Here is a 21,222-nt window from a genome sequence, read left to right as displayed (position 1 = left end):
GGTTTGTAAACAGTCTATAAACATTATTTGGATAGTTGCAACTAATGTTATAATATGTCACATCACGTCACGTCACGTCACGTCACGTCACGTCACGTCACGTCACGTCACGTCACGTCACGTCACGTCTAGTCATGAACTGACACAAGTAACACATTTTAACCTAAAACATGATCTTTTCTTAAACCTATATGAGTAGTTTTGTTGCCTAAACTTCCCCAATTAGCTTTTACACCTTTATTTTGAAAGTCTACCTGCATTTTTCTTATTTCTGAGTTGACTGAAGACCCTCGCACATACAAAACAACTATTAACATTTAATTAACTATCAGTTTACCATTCTTTTTAATGATCCTGTTTAGAAAGTTTTTTTTACAGTAAATGCAATATTTCCCAAAGTAATGAATGGGAGTGTGCACACCTACCTCTCTTACATAAGAAAAAAGATGCTGTTATGTACACTTCTGATTTTACAGCGACTCACAACTACTGTCTTCTGTTCTAATGGAAAATCTTTTGATCTGCAGCCAGTTGGAAAAGAGAAATATGATCCTAATGCTGTGACAGCCCAGGCAGTCGTGGCGTCAGTTGGAACAGGTTGCGGGGGATTCCAAGGATATTTTTTCCGTGATAATAATTCCAAGTCTAAGCTATTGTCTTTCAACAAAACAGAAAAAAAAAAAAACTCAGAAAGAACTCCACACCCACTGTCGAGGAAAACAAATGATTTCTGACTCACTCTAAAGAATGGGAAATGTACACACCGCCCTGATTTTAATCATTAGAAGAAGAAAGATCCTGTTTGGACTGTTAATGTACAAAGATGTTCGTGAAATAATTGTGACAGTTAATACCAAACAGCTTCTTTAAAGCTTTACACACTTTTATACTCATTATTGGTACCGTTTGGTTGTCGACTTCCTGCATCAGCCGTCACATTTGGTCCCGATAATCCATCCTGTACATTGTTTGGGCTGCCAGTCATGGATTCCTCCAGTCCCACTTCCTCCTCCCCTGTTTGGCCTGTTTCTTCGAGTGCCGGGCTTCTGTTGTCAGCCTCCTCCGCTGTTTCTTCCTCTTGCTTAATTGTCAGTTCTGTAAAACAAAAGCAACGGCCATCCTGAGATGCGCATCTTTACAATGCCACATTCAGATAATGCAGGTTTTATGGAAACGCCCTAAAGGTACCTCCACCATAAAAATGCTCTCTACACAAACTATGCAGCCCAGGTTGGCTCTGGAAGACATGACTTGACCAAACCTGAACATATGACACTAAAATGTAAAGATCTGAGACAAACTGTGCTGGTCTGAGGCATAATGGGTTGATCTGCAGTGGACACAGACTGACTTAACCCTCTACGGACCTGTGTTGGCTTTTACACTGACGCAATACTTCCTCGAATTAGGGGTAGTTCTTAAAAAAGAGGCAGGACCCTAACGAAACTAACAACAGTGTTTTCATTTCTCACATAACTCTCTGGAGGCCATGTTGGATCCCTTTTTTGTGGCCTCAGCTCAGCTCCATCATCTCACTCCACAAAAATGGTCTGAACATGTCTTTTTCTGTCATTATACAAACTGGACAGCAAGGATTCACATTATTAGATGGGTTTATTTTTTAATTGTTCAATGTACTTTGTTTGATAATTATAGGAGCAATATCTAGCAAGTGCACATGCAAAAAGTCCAAATAGTGAGTTGGAGCCAGAGATTAACATATTGATCAATTTAACCGTTATAAACATCTGCAGCTTCAACAAGATTATTAATGATTTCTTGAAGACACATTTCTTATTTCTTACACACACTTATTATAGATTCTAACCCCTTCAGAGAGCATTCTGCGTTACTTCTAATTAACATGAAACACGCATACAAAAACACTTATTCTGGCCTGGAAGAGAAATTTCAAAGAAGGACAGCAGGGCTGCAGCGTTGATGTCAGAGAAGCGAGTATTTCAAATTAACATACTTTCATGATGTCTGATGAGACATCATGGTCATTTTATGGTTTATGACAGTAAATATGTTACAGCTTTCTCCTTTAAGTAATGGAAAACTCGTAAAATGTAAATGTTGCCTTGAAGTAACACCGTTGAAATTGTGTATTTAGGTTTATATACTGATCAGCCAATATAAGACAGGGTGTAAAATTCATTGAAAACTATTTTATTTTAATTCACAACCTGTAATCCAAAGATGGCAGCAACGCAACAAATGACTGCAACACGGAGTACGGTAAGTCGGAAAAGACGCGCACCAGAAAACAAGCATTTAAATGTAACACAAATGATCAAACACTGATATGATAGTTTGATTTGATAGATTGTTGATGTAAAGTTTGCTGACACTCTTTAACGCACTGATTCCTTTAGGCTTTTAGGCAAATGCCATAATTTTTTTTTTTGTCAGTTTCAAATGCCATAAATTTGAAACCGTTGAGCCAATTGGACATTCCCATTAAGTACTGTAATAAATCTTATTCAATTTTTAAACAACAACTCTCTTTTTTTCATTCCTTACCATCATGGTATTGTGTTGCTTTGAGGTAATGCACCCTAAAGTTTACCCTAAAAATATTTATTGAAAATGTATTTAATTTAAGTTTCCTTGGAATATTGTATGACAAAAAAAAAATACAAAAAATATTTTGCCAGCTGGCATCTTAATGTCTACCATAGACAAACAATACATAATTAAATGGGCCATGTATAAGTGACATCCAAGTAACTTAGCAACTCAGGTTGTCGACAGTATTAGGATGGACTGATACATCGAGAAGATAAAGAGAGAAGAAGAAACAGGCTGGTCTGGTTCCTGGCTGTCCCTGAGGAGAAAGGGAGTGTCTGAGGCCCTGTAGCTTACACCTGACAAGCAATGGGAGATTGGCTGGATGACAAGGACAAAAGATTGTATAATTGTGTGTGTATGTGTGTCGGCGTGTGAGCGTGTGTGGGTGGTTGTGGCGGGAAACTATTCACCACCTGCAGTCTTTAGTTATCAGTCACCAACAATTAGTAATACTTATACACAGATTAATGATCCAGGAGATAATAATCAGTCACAGCTACACCTAGTTTCATTTAGGGTTGTTTCCGATACAGATACCAGTATCGGAAATGCCTCCAATACAGAGTAAAATGCTGGGTAGGGTATTGGGAAGCATGAGATTCTATGCACTGATCTCATATCACATTATTCATTAGCCCTGAGACATGACCCTACTACTTCCAGCCAGCCTCCTGCACACCGTTTTTTTTTAACCTGAGCAATGGCAACAATGACTGGTTACTCGTACAAAACATTCAAGTTTTTGCCGCGTTCCCCGCAATATTCCTACAAAGCTGGCAAGTTAAAATTAATATATTCCACTAATAATTCTGTTTACATGAAGAACTATGGAAATTAGTATATTTTCAAGGTTTTCCTCGGCTGGCTGATTTGGTCTACCTGTGCAAACACAGCCTCCCTCTACCAAAAACCTGTTAATATCTCAGCCTTTCATAATATTTAAAAGCAGTTTTGTTTCTTCTTCTGTCATGAAAGAAAAGAAAATGCTCTTTTGTTCATGCATCTCTACTCCAGCTTTGAGATGCATATTCTGCATGAGCTGTATGTGTTTTAAAAAAAAAAAATGCTCCCAAAACCTGAGTCATCAAAGTGCTAAATTCAGAATAAGGGCCAATATGCTGTTTCTATGTCCTGTATCATATTCAGATTGCTGTCGTATTCTGAATAACAGTGGAAAATTAATGTGCGTGCAAACACAGTCAGCGATAGCAATCATATCACAAAGTTCAGATATTGGAATACGTATCAAGGGGTGGAAAAAATGATATCAGAACTTCACCTTTACTTCACCTGCAGTTGTGTCTCAACAATCACTTTGATTGTACATGCTGTATATAGTTAAATCCATCAGAAAAACAGAAAATATTCAGCCAATAATCTTATTATTATTATATATTATTTTATACTGTACAAAACACAAGATGTACAGCTCTGTGTATAAACCCAATGTATGATGATAATAAATGTCCTTGAATCCTTGAATAACAGTTTAGGATAGATGAGAATACGCTTGAGCAAGATTTGACTATCCTCTGTCTACCACTTCTAATTCTGCCACAAGGCAGCTTCATTTTGTCTTCTGAGAGAGAGGAAACAGTTCCATATCTTGTTGGAAGTTGTCCCCATTTCCAGCCATTTACATGCAAATGCAATATATACAACCAAATGTATCATTTTACAAAAGCATGCTGTGATCAAGCAAAATGTAGACATATTCACAGCTTCTTGTGCTTGGTTTGTTTAGTATTTGTACATCTGTCGTATTCAGCGACAATATCAAAGCCATTTGCATGCTTCACATAGGGAATATTTGAATTATGCTCTTTCATACTGCACTCTGAGACAAACTTGTGATTCTAGGTGATATAAACGTGACAAGATCCCCATAGTGGACCTGACTTTGTTCCCCCTACAATTTCCAAGGGTCATACTTGGTAATCAGTATCGGGGTCTGTTTAACTACATGTGGATCAATTAGTAGTTTGATTAAAATTTGCAGTAGTTGGGTGGTAGTAGTGCTGTGTATCGGCAAATCCAATTTTAGAGAAACTGTCATAGTGTAAAAAACACACCACCATATGCACTGAATCCAAGTTTAAAAAGTTTACTTTATATGCATCAGAACAGCTAAGATAGATAACAAAACTGCTATCTGGCAGTCTGAGGTTTAAAGACAACACAAAATGAACCACAGCCACGAATATTTGCATGTCTTACGATGTCACGATACAGTGTTTTTGAGAATCGATACACTATCAGTGTCAGTTCAGTTATACATCCGTGTAACAATATGAGATTCTTCACTCAGATTGTGATCATTTCCTGTAATTGTCTTTGGATGTAGTTGAACTACTTTTTGAGAGTAGTATTAGTTTGAAAAGCTTATTTTTCTGAGAGAAGTCACAATGTAGTTTAACCACTTTTCACTGTTAAGTAACTAGCAGTTTGGTATATGACAGTTTTCCTCAACACCGTGAGTACTGGGCCTGTAAATAGTAGCATTGCACCCTAAAAAAAATCAACTCTTTGTGTTGTTAATGGGTTAAAATTGATACACTGGCTTCAGACGTCTGGACACTCTCCAAACACAACTTACTGATCCTGATGATCCTGTTTTGGGATTTACCAGGGCAGTAATCACAGGGTGAGCATATGTGGTTGTTTTACCTGGGCCTCCCATCTGACTGCATACATGAACTGTCCCCTCAGGCTTTTGGAACTGCATCCACTTAACTCTCATAGGCTAGTAAAACACATTTAAAAACCAAGGCAATGTTTAAACTACGAGAGAAGCAGCTGCCTTCTTTAAACTGATTCTGTATGTTTCCAATGTCACAGTTTTGTACAGGAGAAACCCTTATCCCAGTATCCGCGTTGCGATTGAGCAAGACAGCTGTATCCTGGCAACACGGAGCAGACCTGAACGTCCTTGCTATTCAGCTCCTTGCATCTTTACATCTGTCTCTCCAGTGTGCCAGAGTGGAATGCACAGAGTGGTCAGATGAGGATACACTTTTGATCAACGGCTGCAGCAACAAAAGCAGCTATGAAAATGGTCGAGATGCAGTTTTTGTATATTTCCACCCCTGTAGCGGAGGCTGCAATTTATATGAGTTTATCAAAATCCATATAAATTCAAGCGGAAAGATCACAACAGATTGAAAGGTTGACTGAAAGCTGCTCATCATTATGAAAAAGACATGCTCTCACTCTTACAGCCTAAACTGTCACCAAGCCCAAAGGGTGTAATTCTACTCTCCCTTTATTGCCCGATAGAGTGCACGATACACAACTGTTTGTGTTCAAGCCTGCAAGTTGGAGTCTGACTGAAATCTGACAGCGCTTCATGCTCATTTTCAACGGATTATGTGATGCAGCCCATCTTTTGTAACCAAACCTCAAATAGCAAAATCATGTTGGGCAACTTCCAGAATGACAACAGCACTTATTGGTGAAGAGTATCTCCCTGTGAAAACCATCGGCCAGCCCGCCTCCCTGCATCTCTAAACTTGTGGGAAACAAGCTTCCCTTTTTCTCACTTAGCTGCCTCATCTCACTCAGTTTCCCCTTTTCTTGCTTTGCTGCCTCACAGTGACATCGCTAAAGCTAATCTGAAGCATCCGGGCAATCGACTGAACGCAACACTTCTGGATAAGTGTGACATAGTTTAAAAAAATGTGTTATGGTACAAGCTGCAATGTGGCATTTCCGCACAAAATTCTCAAATTCTTTACATAAAGGTCCGGCGTATAAAATATGCGGGAGGTTAGTATGTTAGGAAGTAGTGTATGACCACCAATGCGATTGCCTTAAAACTGCCATTCTCAGCTAGTATGCCACGGTCCACTGGTGGGAATCAGAGCCCACAATAAGTCAGATGGATAATTTCAATAACCAGCTGCGTTTGAAAATGACCATGTCAATCATGACACATCATCAGGTAGAAGCAAGCGTGTTTTGTCTCTGTTAGGTAGCTAAAGTTCCCTGGGTGCAGTGACACATAATACATCTTATTTTTAAACTAAAAAGTAGCTTGACTCACTGCATGTACTCTGTGGGTATAAACCTGCCATTGGCCACCTGCTTTAGTGGTCACACACTATATTTGCTATCTGTGTTTTCAAAGTCTTCTGTCGCTACAACAACAACCTCTACTGCAATTTAGCCATTTAATGCCAGGGCTCGCCCCCGGATGGCAAATCTTCGATCAATTCTGCAGGGGCACGGTCACTGCAGCATGGACTTGGCGGCACCCAAAAAAACTGCGATCAGTTTAAAGAAATGCAAACCAGGCAGAGCGTTTTTTTGTTTTTTTTTCTTATAGCAGAATGATCATGGCTGGAGCCAGATCTTTCTCCAGTGCAGAACGCTGTGGAGGTCTGGTTTTGTGAGACTAATGAAAAGGTGACGTGGGAAACAGTCCTACGCTGATGAACGCTCCAAAGCATAAAGTAAAGAAATACGACCCTGAATACATACAACTCAGACACTGGCTTTACATATGGGCTTTTGCGTTTTGTGCACTTGTCATATTCGAAAGGGCAGGGAGAGATATACTGGTTGTCATCTGCAAGCTAGGTACACACTGGTCCTTTGATTTTTGACTGTAGTGTGATTGTCAGTTTGCATGCAAGACACAAGCCAAACCATCAGAAGCACCTGTTTCCTGATCTACTAACATTTTGCTGATGCATCAAATCCAACCTTAGCACATCATCTATCTATCTCACCTTCCAGAAAGCTTTCATTGTGAACGTGTTGAGTTTAATTAAAGCAAAGCCAAATACGAATGATCAGAATGAACCAATCCACTGAGTTAGAACAGCATATTTGTGTTAAGAAGAATGAACTGTAGCTGTTCTTGGCAGACTGCAGAAATGTGTATCTCTTGATTGAGCACTCACCACTGGGAGAATTAGGACCCTGAGGAACTGTCTGTCCATTAGGTGTTGACATATCCGCCAACATTCTCGAGTTCTCCTCACCGGGAGAGCATTGGCCGTTACCTGGGAGACAAACAGAAACACAGCAATCTTCATTGTGCTGTACAATACTGTAGTTTTACAACAGATACAATGTGGTGCTCTTATGTGAAAAATGTCCAGTTTGGGTTTTTTGGATGTTCTGTGTTAATACACTCCATATCCAGCATGAGAAATACTCCTGGTCTATTCACCGTCATACAGACAAAGATAGCACAAAGAAACTGCACAGTAGAAACACATTTCTAGTTAGGCAAACACAATAAACAGCCTTGTGTAAGGTCCTCTCTTGTTACATTAAAAATGATTCATTTCATCCCTCTGTGATGTTCTGAGCCTAAGCTGAATGGTCATTATGAAGGTCACCCTACAGAATGCAGAAAGCAACTAACTAAACTCTCTTTATGCACGTATGGGATCCTAATGTCCAGCAAATGCGGATCAGATTGCATCCTCTCAGCAGTCTGTACAGAACCCAGGCTATGGATAGCCCTGTGTCCACTCAGAGGGAGAGCAAACCAATCCCTTATCCCCTTACACCCTGGCCCCATCAGGGTCACTAGAACAATACAGTGGCAACAGGCAAACACCCCTGCTGACCCAGGTGTCAGATCCCTTAGGAACCACAGTGAGCCGTCAGTCACCACCAGGTTTTCCTCAAGCACCAGACAACTGCGATCAAACTAGTAAGTATCTATTAAAACGAGACCAGACTACCTTCTGCTTTTAAAATTGATATAGCAGCAGCTGTAACTGTGAACGTTCCGGTAAGAATCAAAGGAACGTGCAACGTGCTACATCTGAAACCGCTACAAGGAAGGCCTTGTTACAATTTGTCGTTGCTGAATGTCTGCAATGATCCCTCATACATGAAAGAGAAATCTGTGTCAGATCTCCCCTTGCTGTGACAGCTCCTCTTAGTCTGACAACCTCTTCTGTGGTATTGTTCCATTGTAGCGGCAGCCCAGCTGAGTGAGGCATACTGGGAGACGTTGTCCATGACACAATCCCTGGGCCTGGGCTCGGGTTGCACAGGTTGGGGTTGGAGGAAATCTCAGGTGACCGACGCTGGCTATCCCTTGGCAATGCTGTCCTGGAGACAGGAGTGGCCCAGATTTGTCATGAAGGATTTTCCATTACTGTAGCAGACGCTGACAGCTGCCTAGCAGCACTTTGGCTAAGTTGTCTCAAGCATAAAGTAATGGTTTTGGGCTGTCTAAAATAAGGACCCTCAATTTAAGATTTTAACAAAGCATTATTGTTAGAAGGAATGAAAAGGGTCAAAATAAACTTCCTCATTCGCCATTTATTCAAAAACATGTGAATGATGATATGTCTGCTGGTGTTGCTATAGCAACAGCCACACTCCTTCAAACTTCACTAAACTTTTCTCTTTTGTAAGTGCTATATTTTCTGCCTTTTTGCTGAAACATTAATCACTTATGACTTAGAGGCATTGGAAAAGGAAGCGTGGTGTTTGGATTAAAGAGTAGTGGACCCTGAGACAAACAACAATGTGCGGACGGCATCTTTTAAACATGCAAGATCAGCTGGATGCACCACCTCTGACCACCTCTGGAGGGAAGGAGGTGAGTGAATAAGATCCATGCTACAACTCGGACTTAAAACTGCTCCTTACCATGATCATCAACATATTATTGCTGCTGTTTACATGCAACCTACATGCAAATTAAAAAAATGCACTACAGAATAATTTCCTGGGTGTATACTCATATATAATATAATATAATATAATATAATATAATATAATATAATATAATATTATTATTTGTATTTTGTCTGTAGTCAGAAAGCACTTAAACTCTCACTTTTTGTTATATGACCCTGTGTTGTGTAATGATAATAACCAATTGTTTGATTGACTGATTCCTTGATTTATAAATATTGCTGTCAATATGGTGTCAATAAAGAACTGCATGAAATAAAGACCTTTGTTATTAAAGTTGAGGTCTGCTGGTCTTTAGTCAATCATTGGCAATCAAAAGAAAGAAGTCAAACGTATCTCTGGTTGCTGCTTGTGATGGTCAAGTAAAACCACAGAGCTACTGAGGAAGACATGTTATGAACTTGAACAGAGTATCGTAAAATGTACGAAAGCACCCACATGATTCGCATTGGACTGAAATGAAGGTGTTGTGTTGGTGCCCCGCATTTGCTGAGTCAATTTTGTATGAACAGTAATATCAGGATGTCACACAGTCGAGACTTGCCGTAGAAAAGGTATTTTGAGTAATGAACCAAATTGGGATAATTTAACATGCTGACAAATGGAAAGGAACAAATGTGTATACATGAAAGTAGTAGGTGTAATTCTGACTTCATTAGTGACGCCAAATGAATGCATAGCTTCGGAAGTACAGTCATCCTCTCAGGAATCTCTCAGGGGTCAGTACAATTTCTGGTCTTACAACTTAATTCAAAAGAGAGCACAAGTAATTATAAATGGTATCTAGGTTCAGGAACAGTAGGCAATGAGAATAAAACTACATTAAAATAGGGTCAAGCTCCTTCTGCCTGCTAGTGAATATAGAAATGATGCACAAAATGGTTGCGTCTTGAGAGACAGCACTTATCTAGCTATGTGAAGAACTGAATAAGATTCTTTTCCGGAGTGACGAGGCCCTCCTTTCTGGCTTGCTGGATACACACAGTATAGGAGCTGGTTTTTCCTGTCAAACCCTGAACCTTCCTTAAACCACAGACTCGTATAACCAAGATATGCACACGCACACACACCACTGATCCAGTAAGCAAAATATACAGAGACAAATGAAAGCATTCATTCAACAACTTAAAAAAATACTAAGCTACTGATTCTATTGTACTTATACAATAGAATAATAAAACAAGTGTTAAGATGTGTTAACATGGATGTGTTAACACGCTAATATTTCCAAGACATGGCCCCACAGGCCAAGTACATTTTTTGCGGCCCAAATGTAAAAAAAAAAAAACACCAGAGCAAAGGAAACTTAACACAGCTTTCCTTGACTGTGACACTTGTATTGTCCACTTTTCCCTTGAACTGTAATGTGGTGTTTCCTGAATGCATCGTGTCAGATGAAAAACGAGCTTCATGGCTAGTTGAGGAAACCTGTGGCACACACCACAGTGCGTTATACGGCCACTTAAACTCCTGCTTCCATTCACCCCTAAATATTCATTAGCGTTTCATTTTTTTTCATAGTCCGCCTTTTGTGTTTCTGGTCCTTCTGTAAGGGTCCAGTTGGCACTTTGATTTTGAGTAGTAACTAAAAGGTGCAAAGGAATCGGGATGTTTGTGTAACTGTACCGGTGTGTTGGCTTGCAGAATGGGGATAAAACTTAATAACCACAAGTCATTGTTTATGTTGAACTCTGCAGCTACATGTATATACCCTATTTCAGAGGTCTATTTCAGAAGCACCTGCTGAGCCATAGCGTACGCTGTTCCGTTTGTGGTAATCTACATTGATGTATGTGGTGACTGGTGACCCAGAGAAGCCTGGTGCAGTCCACCTCTGCAGATAACTGATAATTAACAACATGAAGGAATGGAATTTCTAAAATAAACCAGCTTAGAAAGTGAGTATTGTAAACGAGGCAATTTAAAGGCATGGTTTTGCTGTTTTTGAAATGAGACTCAGCGTTAACCCCTTAGATTACTGTGCAGGACCTCAGTGAATCTCGCTGATGGACTGCATCTTCATGGGACAAAAACTGTGCTTTGTTAAGATGTGATAAGTTTGAAAATGACAGTAGTTTGTCTGATATGAGGACAAGTCATGCAGTCCATTATTTTTAATTTGCCTCACCTTTTCTGTCAGTTTCCAGTGGCTTTGTACACATTACTGTGACACACACTGCATACTAATGCCATTTAACTAAATCAAAGGCACTACACATCAGTCTGGATTTTGTGTCCTGTCTGTTTAAAAAGAGCAAGTGTTTCTCCTAGAAAACAGCCTATTTGCGACATGTAATTAGCTGCTTGCAGGGTAGTAGTTGAGCAATCAAACATTGTTTAACGGTATAAACGTAAGAGAAGTGAAATGGGACCTTCAGGATTCAAGAGTGTGAAGTTTATCTTGTATTTGCATTAGCTTGAACAGCTAAAATGTAAAACTGTCAAAAGGTCATTCTCCTTAAGTGAGTCCGGCCGAAGCTGTCTCTAACTTCATCGCTAACGCCCATCACTTTTATTAACTTTAACCACTTTTATTAGTTGCAGCATTTATTCACCGACAAATAGCCTAAACTGTACACACACTGCACTGTATGTTCACAGATGTAACTTTACTGCTAAGTTTTATGTAGTATTGATGGTATAAACTGACCAGGAGAGTCCTCATTTTGCTTAAGCTAAGAAAACTACCATCATCAGCCCACGCCAGCTAGTCATCTGGAAAATGTAAGAGCCCATGCTGCTTTGTTTTGACACAAAGAAATGGCTGAAAGTACAGATAAGATATGTGGCAAACTAACGTATGCAAGCACAAGGCACTAACTTGACCATGCTTGCGTATGTTAATTAGCCACACACGTTAAAATTTGGCAAAGCAACGATCTTATCGTATCTTTTACCATACCCCCAGACGTGGACAAAATCAGCAGGGAGGCCGCGGAGCAGATAGTGAACAAAGTGAACAGAACTTATAGAAGAAAGAAAGCGAAAGAAATATTTGAATCTGCTCTGTCTGCAGTTCCTCAGACAACTTGCAGAAAAAAGGTAATCTGCAAATCATGTGAGACTGCAGTGGTTACAAGGATGTAACACTTGATACACTTTAGAAAAGGTTTTGTATTTTATTTCTATTTATTAATCCAACTTTGCACATGAAACACTTCTGTAATGTCTTTTGAAATATGCAATAGTAATACAGCAAAAAGCACAGTAATAGCTGTTATACCAGTGCTTTAACCCTTCAGAAGCAGGGAAAAATATTTTACATGACATGTATTGTTACCGTCCTTGCTTCAAATTTACGGTGATATAAATTTTAGTCCATATTGCCCTGCCCTATTATGTAGTATAGTGATGGAGGTATAGTGTATCACAGTTTACGATGGATAGTACAAATAGTAATTTAACATAAACCATGCATTGCCCTTCTTTCTAATTCATTACACTGCTTCAGGTTCCCAAAACTATGATTAATTATGGTTCACAACAGTAAAGCATCATGGGACATTGAGACAACAGCAGTTTGTACAATGTGTACCTGTAATGTGGCTGCTTTGCACAGGTTATAGTTTAATACATATTTTATTCATACATGTGTTTTTGGTGTGAGTTGCAAAGTTTCGGAGATATCAGCCATAGAGATGTCTGCCCTCTCTCTGATATAATGGGACTAAATAGCATTTGGCTTGTTGTGCTCACAGCACCAAAAAAAAATTAAATACATGAATAAAATAAAAATAAAAAAATAAATTTGAAAAATTCTAAACCACTGTCTCTTTCAAAAAATCATAACCCGGTCACTCAAGATAATTCACAGACCTTGTTATGAGCAGCTTCATGTGGGAACTACTTTCTTTCTCGTAGAAAGAAAGTCGTTCAACTACATTCTGCCGCAGAAAGACAGTAGTTCATGAAACTCACAACGAGGTCTGTGGATTATTTTGAGCAACCAGCTCATGACTTCTAGAAAGCGACATGGTTGTTGAGATTTTCAGACGTATTTTTTGCCCCTTTGAGCTCCGCAGGACTATTGCCATCTAGTTCCTTTGCATCAGAGAGAAGGCAGACATCTCTACAGTCGATATCTCTGCAGCTCACATCAAAACAGCATCGATGGATAAACGGCACTACAGGCCAGAGGAAAAATATCTATTTTTGATCTGGGGGTGAACTGTCCCTTTAAAGTCATTTAGAAACTAGAAAATGTACAACTTTATCTACAAGACCTTTTTAACAGCAGCCATTTTGGCATGAATTAGTTGAGTAAACACAGGTGTTACCAATGATACTATTTAAGGTTCAACTCCATTCAGGTCAGATAGAGTTATTGTGCTGCTACAGGAAAGGCCCTGCTACACTAAATGGAACAAGACCTTAATTAGCATCAAAATGGCTGCTATGAAAGAGCTCTATCCTTCGATGTAGGAAAAAGCTAAATTTAGAATCATATGTGGTAGACGTTTAATACTTTGTTGGTCACCAATTCAGGAGTGAAGATGACAAACATCTATTTTTTTTTTAAACTGAGAAGCGTTTGTGAGACTGAAAATACCTGATATCTCTAAGTGAGAAATGACACAAAAAAGAACAGAAATGCGTGTGAAGTGTTATCACGATGTATCAATTAGACAAAGGGTATGTGAGACTGAATAATAATGTATGTGAAAGAGAATAAAGAGCATGAGAGAATGACTTAAGATGATGTATCAGACAGAGAAAAGAAGTTTGTCGTGAGAGAAAAGGAATAACTGTGCGTGTGTGAGAAAGAGGGAGAGGTCGACAGTGAGAACGACAGCGAATGTGGTTAAGGATGACGGTGTGAGAAGCGCTCATTTAAAAAGGAAGGATGATTGATTAAACTTTTTTTTTTTTTTTTTTAACTACAAAGCTTGTTGCTGCTATCCTTGGGCTACACAGAGCATTCAAATCCAGCCACAGTGCATTTACAGACATCACGTTTTGTCCATCCAATGGCAAGGTTGCTTATTTTTTTCAGAACTTTCACCTTGCCTTTTCCTTTGTGTGCATGATCTATACAAAGCTGTAAGCCAATCAGTAATTGAAACCACAAAAGGTGTCAATTACATTCAATTATGCTGCCAGGCCTTGGTATGTCTCATACTACTGTTCTGAGTCACAGACTCTATTTACCTCTCTTACATATAGACAATAATAGTATCTATATGTGAATCAGAATAGTACAAACGTCTATTTAAATTCAGATATATTCCACCATATTCACTCTGCTTTACTTGTGAAAGTCTGACGGCTGGCTTTTTTAAAAAAAATTTTGCAGTCAGTGTTTATTTGTCCCAAACACCCGATGTAACTACTGTCCTAACTGTTAGTTAGTAAAAATACAAATCCGATGTCTTTGTGCGTCTGTAGTGTGGCTGGTGTGGCTGTTGCGTGTGGCAGCTCAGCCTCAGCAGAAGTTTCAACCTGGTTGTAATGAACTGAAAAAACTTTTGGTTTTGTCGGTCATCGGTTTTGAGTTGCAAGTCAAACCTGATGAACTTTATGTCTCAGTCAAAAGTGGTGGAGAAGTGAAGGGCACGATTCACTACTACGACTTGCCGTCGAGAGGAATCGAATGGTTCAAAAGGTAGTCCGAAGCCCAAGCCACACAAAGCAAATTTTACTACCCCATTCAACATTTTTTTTAAAAAAAGGAAACCATCCTGGCAACAGTACTCAACCACAGAGCTTTTAAAATGTTCAAATGTTTCGCTCATTTCAAAATGTTTTTAGCTTGCAGACACATCTTTGGCCATATTTGAACAGGAATAGTGTCACCAGAAAACCTCACATGAGATAAGAAACTAGCCCCTCATGTAGGACAATTTTTTTTTTTTTTTACAAATACCTCTATATCAATATTAGAACAATAGTGTAGGGATGACAATTGGTGCTTTCACAACATATTAAAACAATGAGATTTTCGATAAATAATCATCAGTAATGTGGATGTAATGACTATGTGGGTAAAAGAACAGTCTGGCAAGTTCAGAAAATGCATTAATGCAACGCCGCCTTTAAAACCAGGGAGAGACACCACTTATGCCACATCAACGATAACCACAATCTAAAACTATATCTAGTCGCAATGTACACATCTGTGTTTTGTGTAGCGCATTTGCACGTTAAGCAAAGTCTGTATTTTACTGAACCTCAGTGACATTATCAGCTGATATTACGTCATGGACCTGTGACATCATATCAGCTCCTTGTCATCAACATATCAGCCATTACATTAATAATAGTTGTTTTGCCCACTTTCTGCACGTGTTACAAGCATACATTTACATTTACAGCAAACTCTGTGTCATCATTACTCACTCTGTACGTCAATATAGCCGATCTTGCAACACACCTGTTGCTTTTCAACATATTGAGCCGTGATCCAGTTTCATACTTGTTCAGTTCAGTCCAATTCAGTTCAGTTCAGTTCAGTTTTATTACTCTAGTGTCAAATCATAACAAAGTTATCTCCGGCCACGTTTCACATAGAGATATCAGAGCAAGCACTGAGGTGACTGTGGTGAGGAAAAACTTCCTTTTAATGGGCAGGAACCTCCCCATGTTGAAAAAAAAAAAAAAAAAAAAAAAAAAAAAATGACCCCAAACCATCAAGGTAATGATTCACACAGGATTAACATTAACTCAGGGCCTCTGTGTTTGGCGAAGTACGTTGGTAACGTGGGGTGAAACTTTTGCTCGGCAGATCGGCACAGAATCAGGACGACACAGCTTCTGCAATTATTACAAATTAACGGAGGTCTCCACGTAATACTAGTTCTGTGTAAACGGGGATTTTGCCTCGATTTGTGTCCCCAAGGGTGAATTTAAACCCCAGTCGCGTCTATGCACTCATGCCAGATCTAAAGTCTCCTTTAAATTCAGTTTGAACAAACTTTTACATTCTACATCACATATATTTTTTTCACATATACTATTATTCTTTTTTGACACACACCATATATACTATTTTTCTTTCTTTTCTATACTGTCATGGGTGAGTACATATGAACATAAGCGCTTAGACAGACAGACTGTAAGACACTGTATGTATAAGAGACTTTGTGTTTGTCATATACTATAAGAGTATGTTTACATGTAAGAAGGAATAGTAGGTGTTGATGTATGTGCAAGATTATGATGAAGACTGTGACAATTTCAACGACTGACCTAAATTTTCTCTCACTGTCAGCAGTGCCGTGCCGAAGTATTGAGCGTATCACGGGATAAAATACATGGGAGTAATGAGGATGCAAACTCTTGTATTCCACGAAGGTGTGTGTTTTCCGCAGATTCATGCTAACGGAACTGATTATTATTTGTTCCAGAATCATCATTTCACCAGCGACCCACGGACGGACAAGGGGCGGAAGCGCCTCCATTTCTTCTTCCACCACCAGCCCTTCCCCGCCTGCCAAGTGTTCCTGTAAGTACAAACCCCCAATGGAGACTTAAAATCCCCACTGATGTCATAAACAACATGCTACCTGTTTTTAGATCTGCATATCAAAGTGAAATACAAGGCAGGCAGGGAAGCTCTTTGAGAGACCTGCCCAAAGGAAACCAGCAAAGGGCAATGGAGCACCACAAAGTGCATATCCAGTATCTGTTGCATTCGACAGGATGTCGCTAATGCAGCATTTTCTCTACCTTTAAGGGGTGAACAGGAAAAGGGCTGCACAAGGGGAAAATCCCTTGAAATGTTTATCGTTTTGTAATTGCAAAAATGTTGTTTTAGTATGAGCATCGTAACAAAAAGTTGACATGAAAGTCAAAAACATTAATAACGCCAAAGTCACAATAAAATAATAACACAGACGCAGTCATTGTGGTCATTATCACCATTATTGGTGGAACAATACTCAGACACACACTCCGGTATAACACATAAGTTGTCCTTGGGCGCAAAGTACGGGTCAGTGAGTGTAAGTGTGCATTAAATGTAGCGTGCAAGCAACTTACTAGCACAGTAGCCATCGGGAGCCTCCATTTCAAGTGCTTTGGGAGTGCTGCAGGGAATTAAAAAGTCATATTACTATAACTATTACATTGCTGCAATACAGGAGTTTTAAAAAAATCTTTTCAGCCTGAGCTCTGAGTCATAATAAATAGCATGCAACAATGATATGCACCTTCACAATTAACCTTGAACTGTATTCATAAAAACACCATGGAGTAATAAACTATTAATCAACTGCAAATTTAAGGCTATTAAGCAGCCTTAGCGTGCATGGTTTCCAGTGTGCAAAGGTACATTATGTTAGAGACTCTGGTCTGTGCAGTTTTCTTATCATGAGAAGTGGACGCGTATATTTAGCAAGCTACCCTGTGAGCTATTTTAAATGAGTGAACAGCCGTGTTTTAGTTTCATGTTCTCTATAAAATGCTCTTGTCCAAACAGAAGTTAAATTATAGCTTGCAAGGTCTCTCAGTTTTCTGCATTTTTACTTCCTGAACCTGCATAATTATGGTTTACATATCGTGCAAGAGACTGAGCTTTTATTGAGGCACAAATGATGCCACTGATTATTTAAGCCATAGCCTTCCTACTCAAAACAGGCAAAAGAAAAGACATAAATGAACCAATTCTCTGCAGTGACAGAATAATCACTATATTGCTTCAAAGGGAGGAAATTCAATCACTAAATTTAGGTTACAATTCAACTTCATCACAATAAATATTAAGATAAAATGAAACACAAGGCATTCAACTGACCGTAACACATGATTCATTTTTCTCTTCAAATGCTTTCTAAACATTTATGGGCATGTTATTAGGCCCACATGGTGAATACAGGCTTCGTTAAGGAAGTTGTAAATTCCGTGTAAGTTGATTCTGTTTGTTATGAATTGTTAACTTAAGTTTGGGTCCATCTTTATCCCTCAGCCCATCCTTGTGTTGGAGATTTGTTTAAGTCAACATACACAAAGTAAGTCTGTTGTGATTATTAAAATGTAGAGTAGCATTGCATCAGAGAAAATGTATTCATATTTATTTAAATACTGAGTCAAATCACATAATAAGTTTGTATTATGCCTCAGCATAACTGCTGGCTTCCAAGAAGAACACAAGGCTTGACCCTGTCTTTAAAAGAAAAACCAACTCAGATATGTCACTGCAGAAACTTTTTCTTTTCATTCTGAAACATGTACAAACTCAGTGCAGGATACCCCACGTCATTATTTAGTTTCTTAAGACTACTGCCCGACAGAAGTTTCCAAAGATGATGGTAATCTGACTCAGAACGAGCTGCAATTTTCTTAATGACTTGAGTTTTTATTTTAGTCTCCCTCTGTAGCTACATGGAGGAAACTCTGGCCACTTTACACTCACAGAAAGTTGGAGAGATTTAGATTCTGGTGGCTAAAATTAAAAGCGAAACACGGAAACAAAACGAGAGAATAAGAAATAGATTCATAATTACCTTAAAGCGTCTCCCCTGTGCAAAATTAGTTGGTAATTTCAGTCAAGGACGGAGGGAGGGGGGGGGGGGGGCGGTAAGTTGTCTCCACCTCCCTTTAAAGAAACAAAAAGTCAAAATTACCTATTTTGTCCAGTGATCTTTCACAAATGTATGAAAGGAAAATCTTTTTAGCATGTTTCAGCAACGATCCAATGTAAGGAAGGTGAGGAAAAAAAAAAAGATAATCAGAGAGAGTTCAGAAAAGTTTAGGAGGAGCGCATCCTGTGTCCTACAGGTGACTGTGCTGCGTCAAAGCCTCTTCTGCGCGTCCCGTCGAGTTTTCCACTTTAAAGGCGACACCGACGCCGTCCCATCGACCTACACTAGATTCAAACTTGCGATATTTCACCAGAAGTCACACAAGTAGTATCCGAGTCACACGCTGTGCTCCTCTTTTTTTTTCTTTCTTTTTTTTTTTTTACAGTAGGAACAACGAGGGGGGACGACTCAACAAGTTGGTAAAGGAAAGAAAGAGAGGGATGGATCAAACTGGATCCACCGGTTCCTAAGGAATTAACCATAGCGGCAGGGAGCAGCCAAGCTATTTTCAACAACTGAGAGGCTGGAAATCCGTATGTTGAAAGTCTACTTTGGAAATGTGACTCAAGGTCGGACAGCGCCGGCAACGCACGTTTTAACCGCTGCTGCTGGGGAATGGGAATAATGATGTAGTGGCAAATTAAACGGTGGGTAAACTGCTCGATCGCCAAAACCCCTCCAGAAGACGTTAAAACAAACAGTATGACCAAAAACATAAAATGTTTGATCAGAAATGTATTATTTCCCCTTTGTACATTTTTACGCCACTTTTGGCTACTTCCTAGTATGTCTACAGCGTGACTATCTGTAGCCAAATTAAAAATTCATGCCTGCGACACAAAAAGGTGGGAAAACTCTATTTTTAAGCTGCACAGACAGACAGGTTAAGCAGTGAGGACAGGGAGCATTTACCTGCATCTCTGGAAATAAGCATCAGCTGCAAAAAAAAAAAAAAAAAAAAAAAAAGGAACCCAGTTTAAAGCCAGTTTATTGTGGCAACTACCGCGCTGTGTTTGCCGTGTTTAGTGATTTTTGCTGGCTGCACGTCTCTGAGCTGACTGACAGCTGCAATTCAACAGGTTATCCGATCACCGCAGTCTACAGCAGCAGAGCCTGTCTGGCTCTCCATTCATTAGACAGACGCTCCTTGTCTGCCTTTGCCGCAGACATGCGCCTCCAGCAGCAGCTCTGAAGCGTCTGTAGCCTCCTGACACTCGAATAATACTGAATGGCTGAATATTAAAGCAGCGACAGAATGGACAGTCAACACAGGAAAGCGATTCATGCACTTCTGTTTCTCTCGCTGTCTGTTTTATTTACCTTAAACACGTAGGAGTTTATATAATCCCATGAACTTGCACATTGATCCCGGCTGAATGTCTCGGCTTAAGCTTCATTCTAGCCCGACATGCGCCATGCAGCGCGGACTGAAAGGTAGTTTAGTTCCGCAGCAGCAGCAGCAGCAGCAAAAGCAACAGTTGGTAAATCCACCACTGACTTCCTCCTCCATCTCCTCCAGCAGAGCAGCAGCCGAGTTGCTATTCTGGGAAGTTGACACAGAGAAACCGATCAGAGTGTGGACCCGGTCTGCCTCTCTGCTCGGCAATCGATTAGGTTTCAAAGGGGCCTCTTATTCCCGAGGCAGCAGCAGGTTACATCCCTGTGGAGACAAAGACATAACTGACACACGCTCAAAGTGTTTCTACAGGGATTACGGTGTACTCAAGGACATATAAAGTGACCATGTGCCTTTTTTTATATAATCCTGGCTGCAGATGTTTGTAATGTTACATTGCAGTAATTTGGTAAATTTGTGACAAAGCATTTTAATAAATTAATCATTGCACATTCCATCATTCTTGTGAAGAATTCAAACTATCACTCTATTGTTATAATAACAGTCCTACAGATACTGTACTCCAGAGGCAAATATCAATAATTGAGAGAATGAAAATTATGATAGGCAGTAGGGCTTTTTAAAGGGACAGTCTACCCCAAAATAAAAAAAGAAATACATATTCTTCCCCTGGCCTGAGTTTTGGAGATATCAGCCGTAGAAATGTCTGCCTTCTCTCAAATGTAATTGCACAAGCCCTGTGTTGCTCCAAGCACAAAAAATACATTTGAAAAATTAAAAAAAAACTGTCTTTTTTCAAAAAAAAATCATGACCCAGTTATTCAAGATAATCCAATCACCTTGTTTTGAGCAGTTTCATGTGAGGTCTACTTTCTTTCTGTGAGACAGAAACAGTGTTGGGCAAGATACTCAGGAAGTAATAAGTTACTTTTTACTTATTACTCCTTTAAAAAGTAGTAATGTTACTTTACCTATTACTTGGCATCAAAAGTAATGATTTGCATTACTTGTCATATTACTATATTAGTTTTGAACCTTGTCGGTGGCCTTGTTATGCAAAGTTGAACTGCTGATCCAGTCAACTGTCATGACCCAGTTAGCTTT

At 39.4% G+C, this 21,222-nt stretch overlaps 1 protein-coding gene across 1 annotated transcript in view; it reads right to left on the bottom strand.

The window, feature by feature from the left end:
- ikzf2 (IKAROS family zinc finger 2) overlaps positions 1-20,549 on the bottom strand; it is a 30,794-nt gene extending 10,245 nt beyond the window's left edge. The window contains exons 1-5 of the mRNA XM_084725335.1: positions 18,956-20,549; positions 18,684-18,775; positions 17,221-17,267; positions 7,479-7,580; positions 904-1,095 (exon numbers count right to left, since the gene is read on the bottom strand). Coding sequence (XP_084581461.1) covers positions 904-1,095; positions 7,479-7,580; positions 17,221-17,248 — 322 coding nt within the window. The 5' untranslated portion in view covers positions 17,249-17,267; positions 18,684-18,775; positions 18,956-20,549. The remainder of the gene's footprint in view (positions 1-903; positions 1,096-7,478; positions 7,581-17,220; positions 17,268-18,683; positions 18,776-18,955) is intronic.
- Between the last annotated feature and the right edge of the window lie 673 nt (positions 20,550-21,222).

The sequence above is a fragment of the Lutjanus erythropterus genome, chromosome 8, assembly GCF_056507025.1.
Source record: "Lutjanus erythropterus isolate fLutEry1 chromosome 8, fLutEry1.hap2, whole genome shotgun sequence".
Classification (NCBI taxonomy): domain Eukaryota; kingdom Metazoa; phylum Chordata; class Actinopteri; order Lutjaniformes; family Lutjanidae; genus Lutjanus; species Lutjanus erythropterus.
The sequence above is the reverse complement of the archived record's forward strand: the minus strand, read 5'-3'. Positions and strand labels throughout refer to the sequence as shown.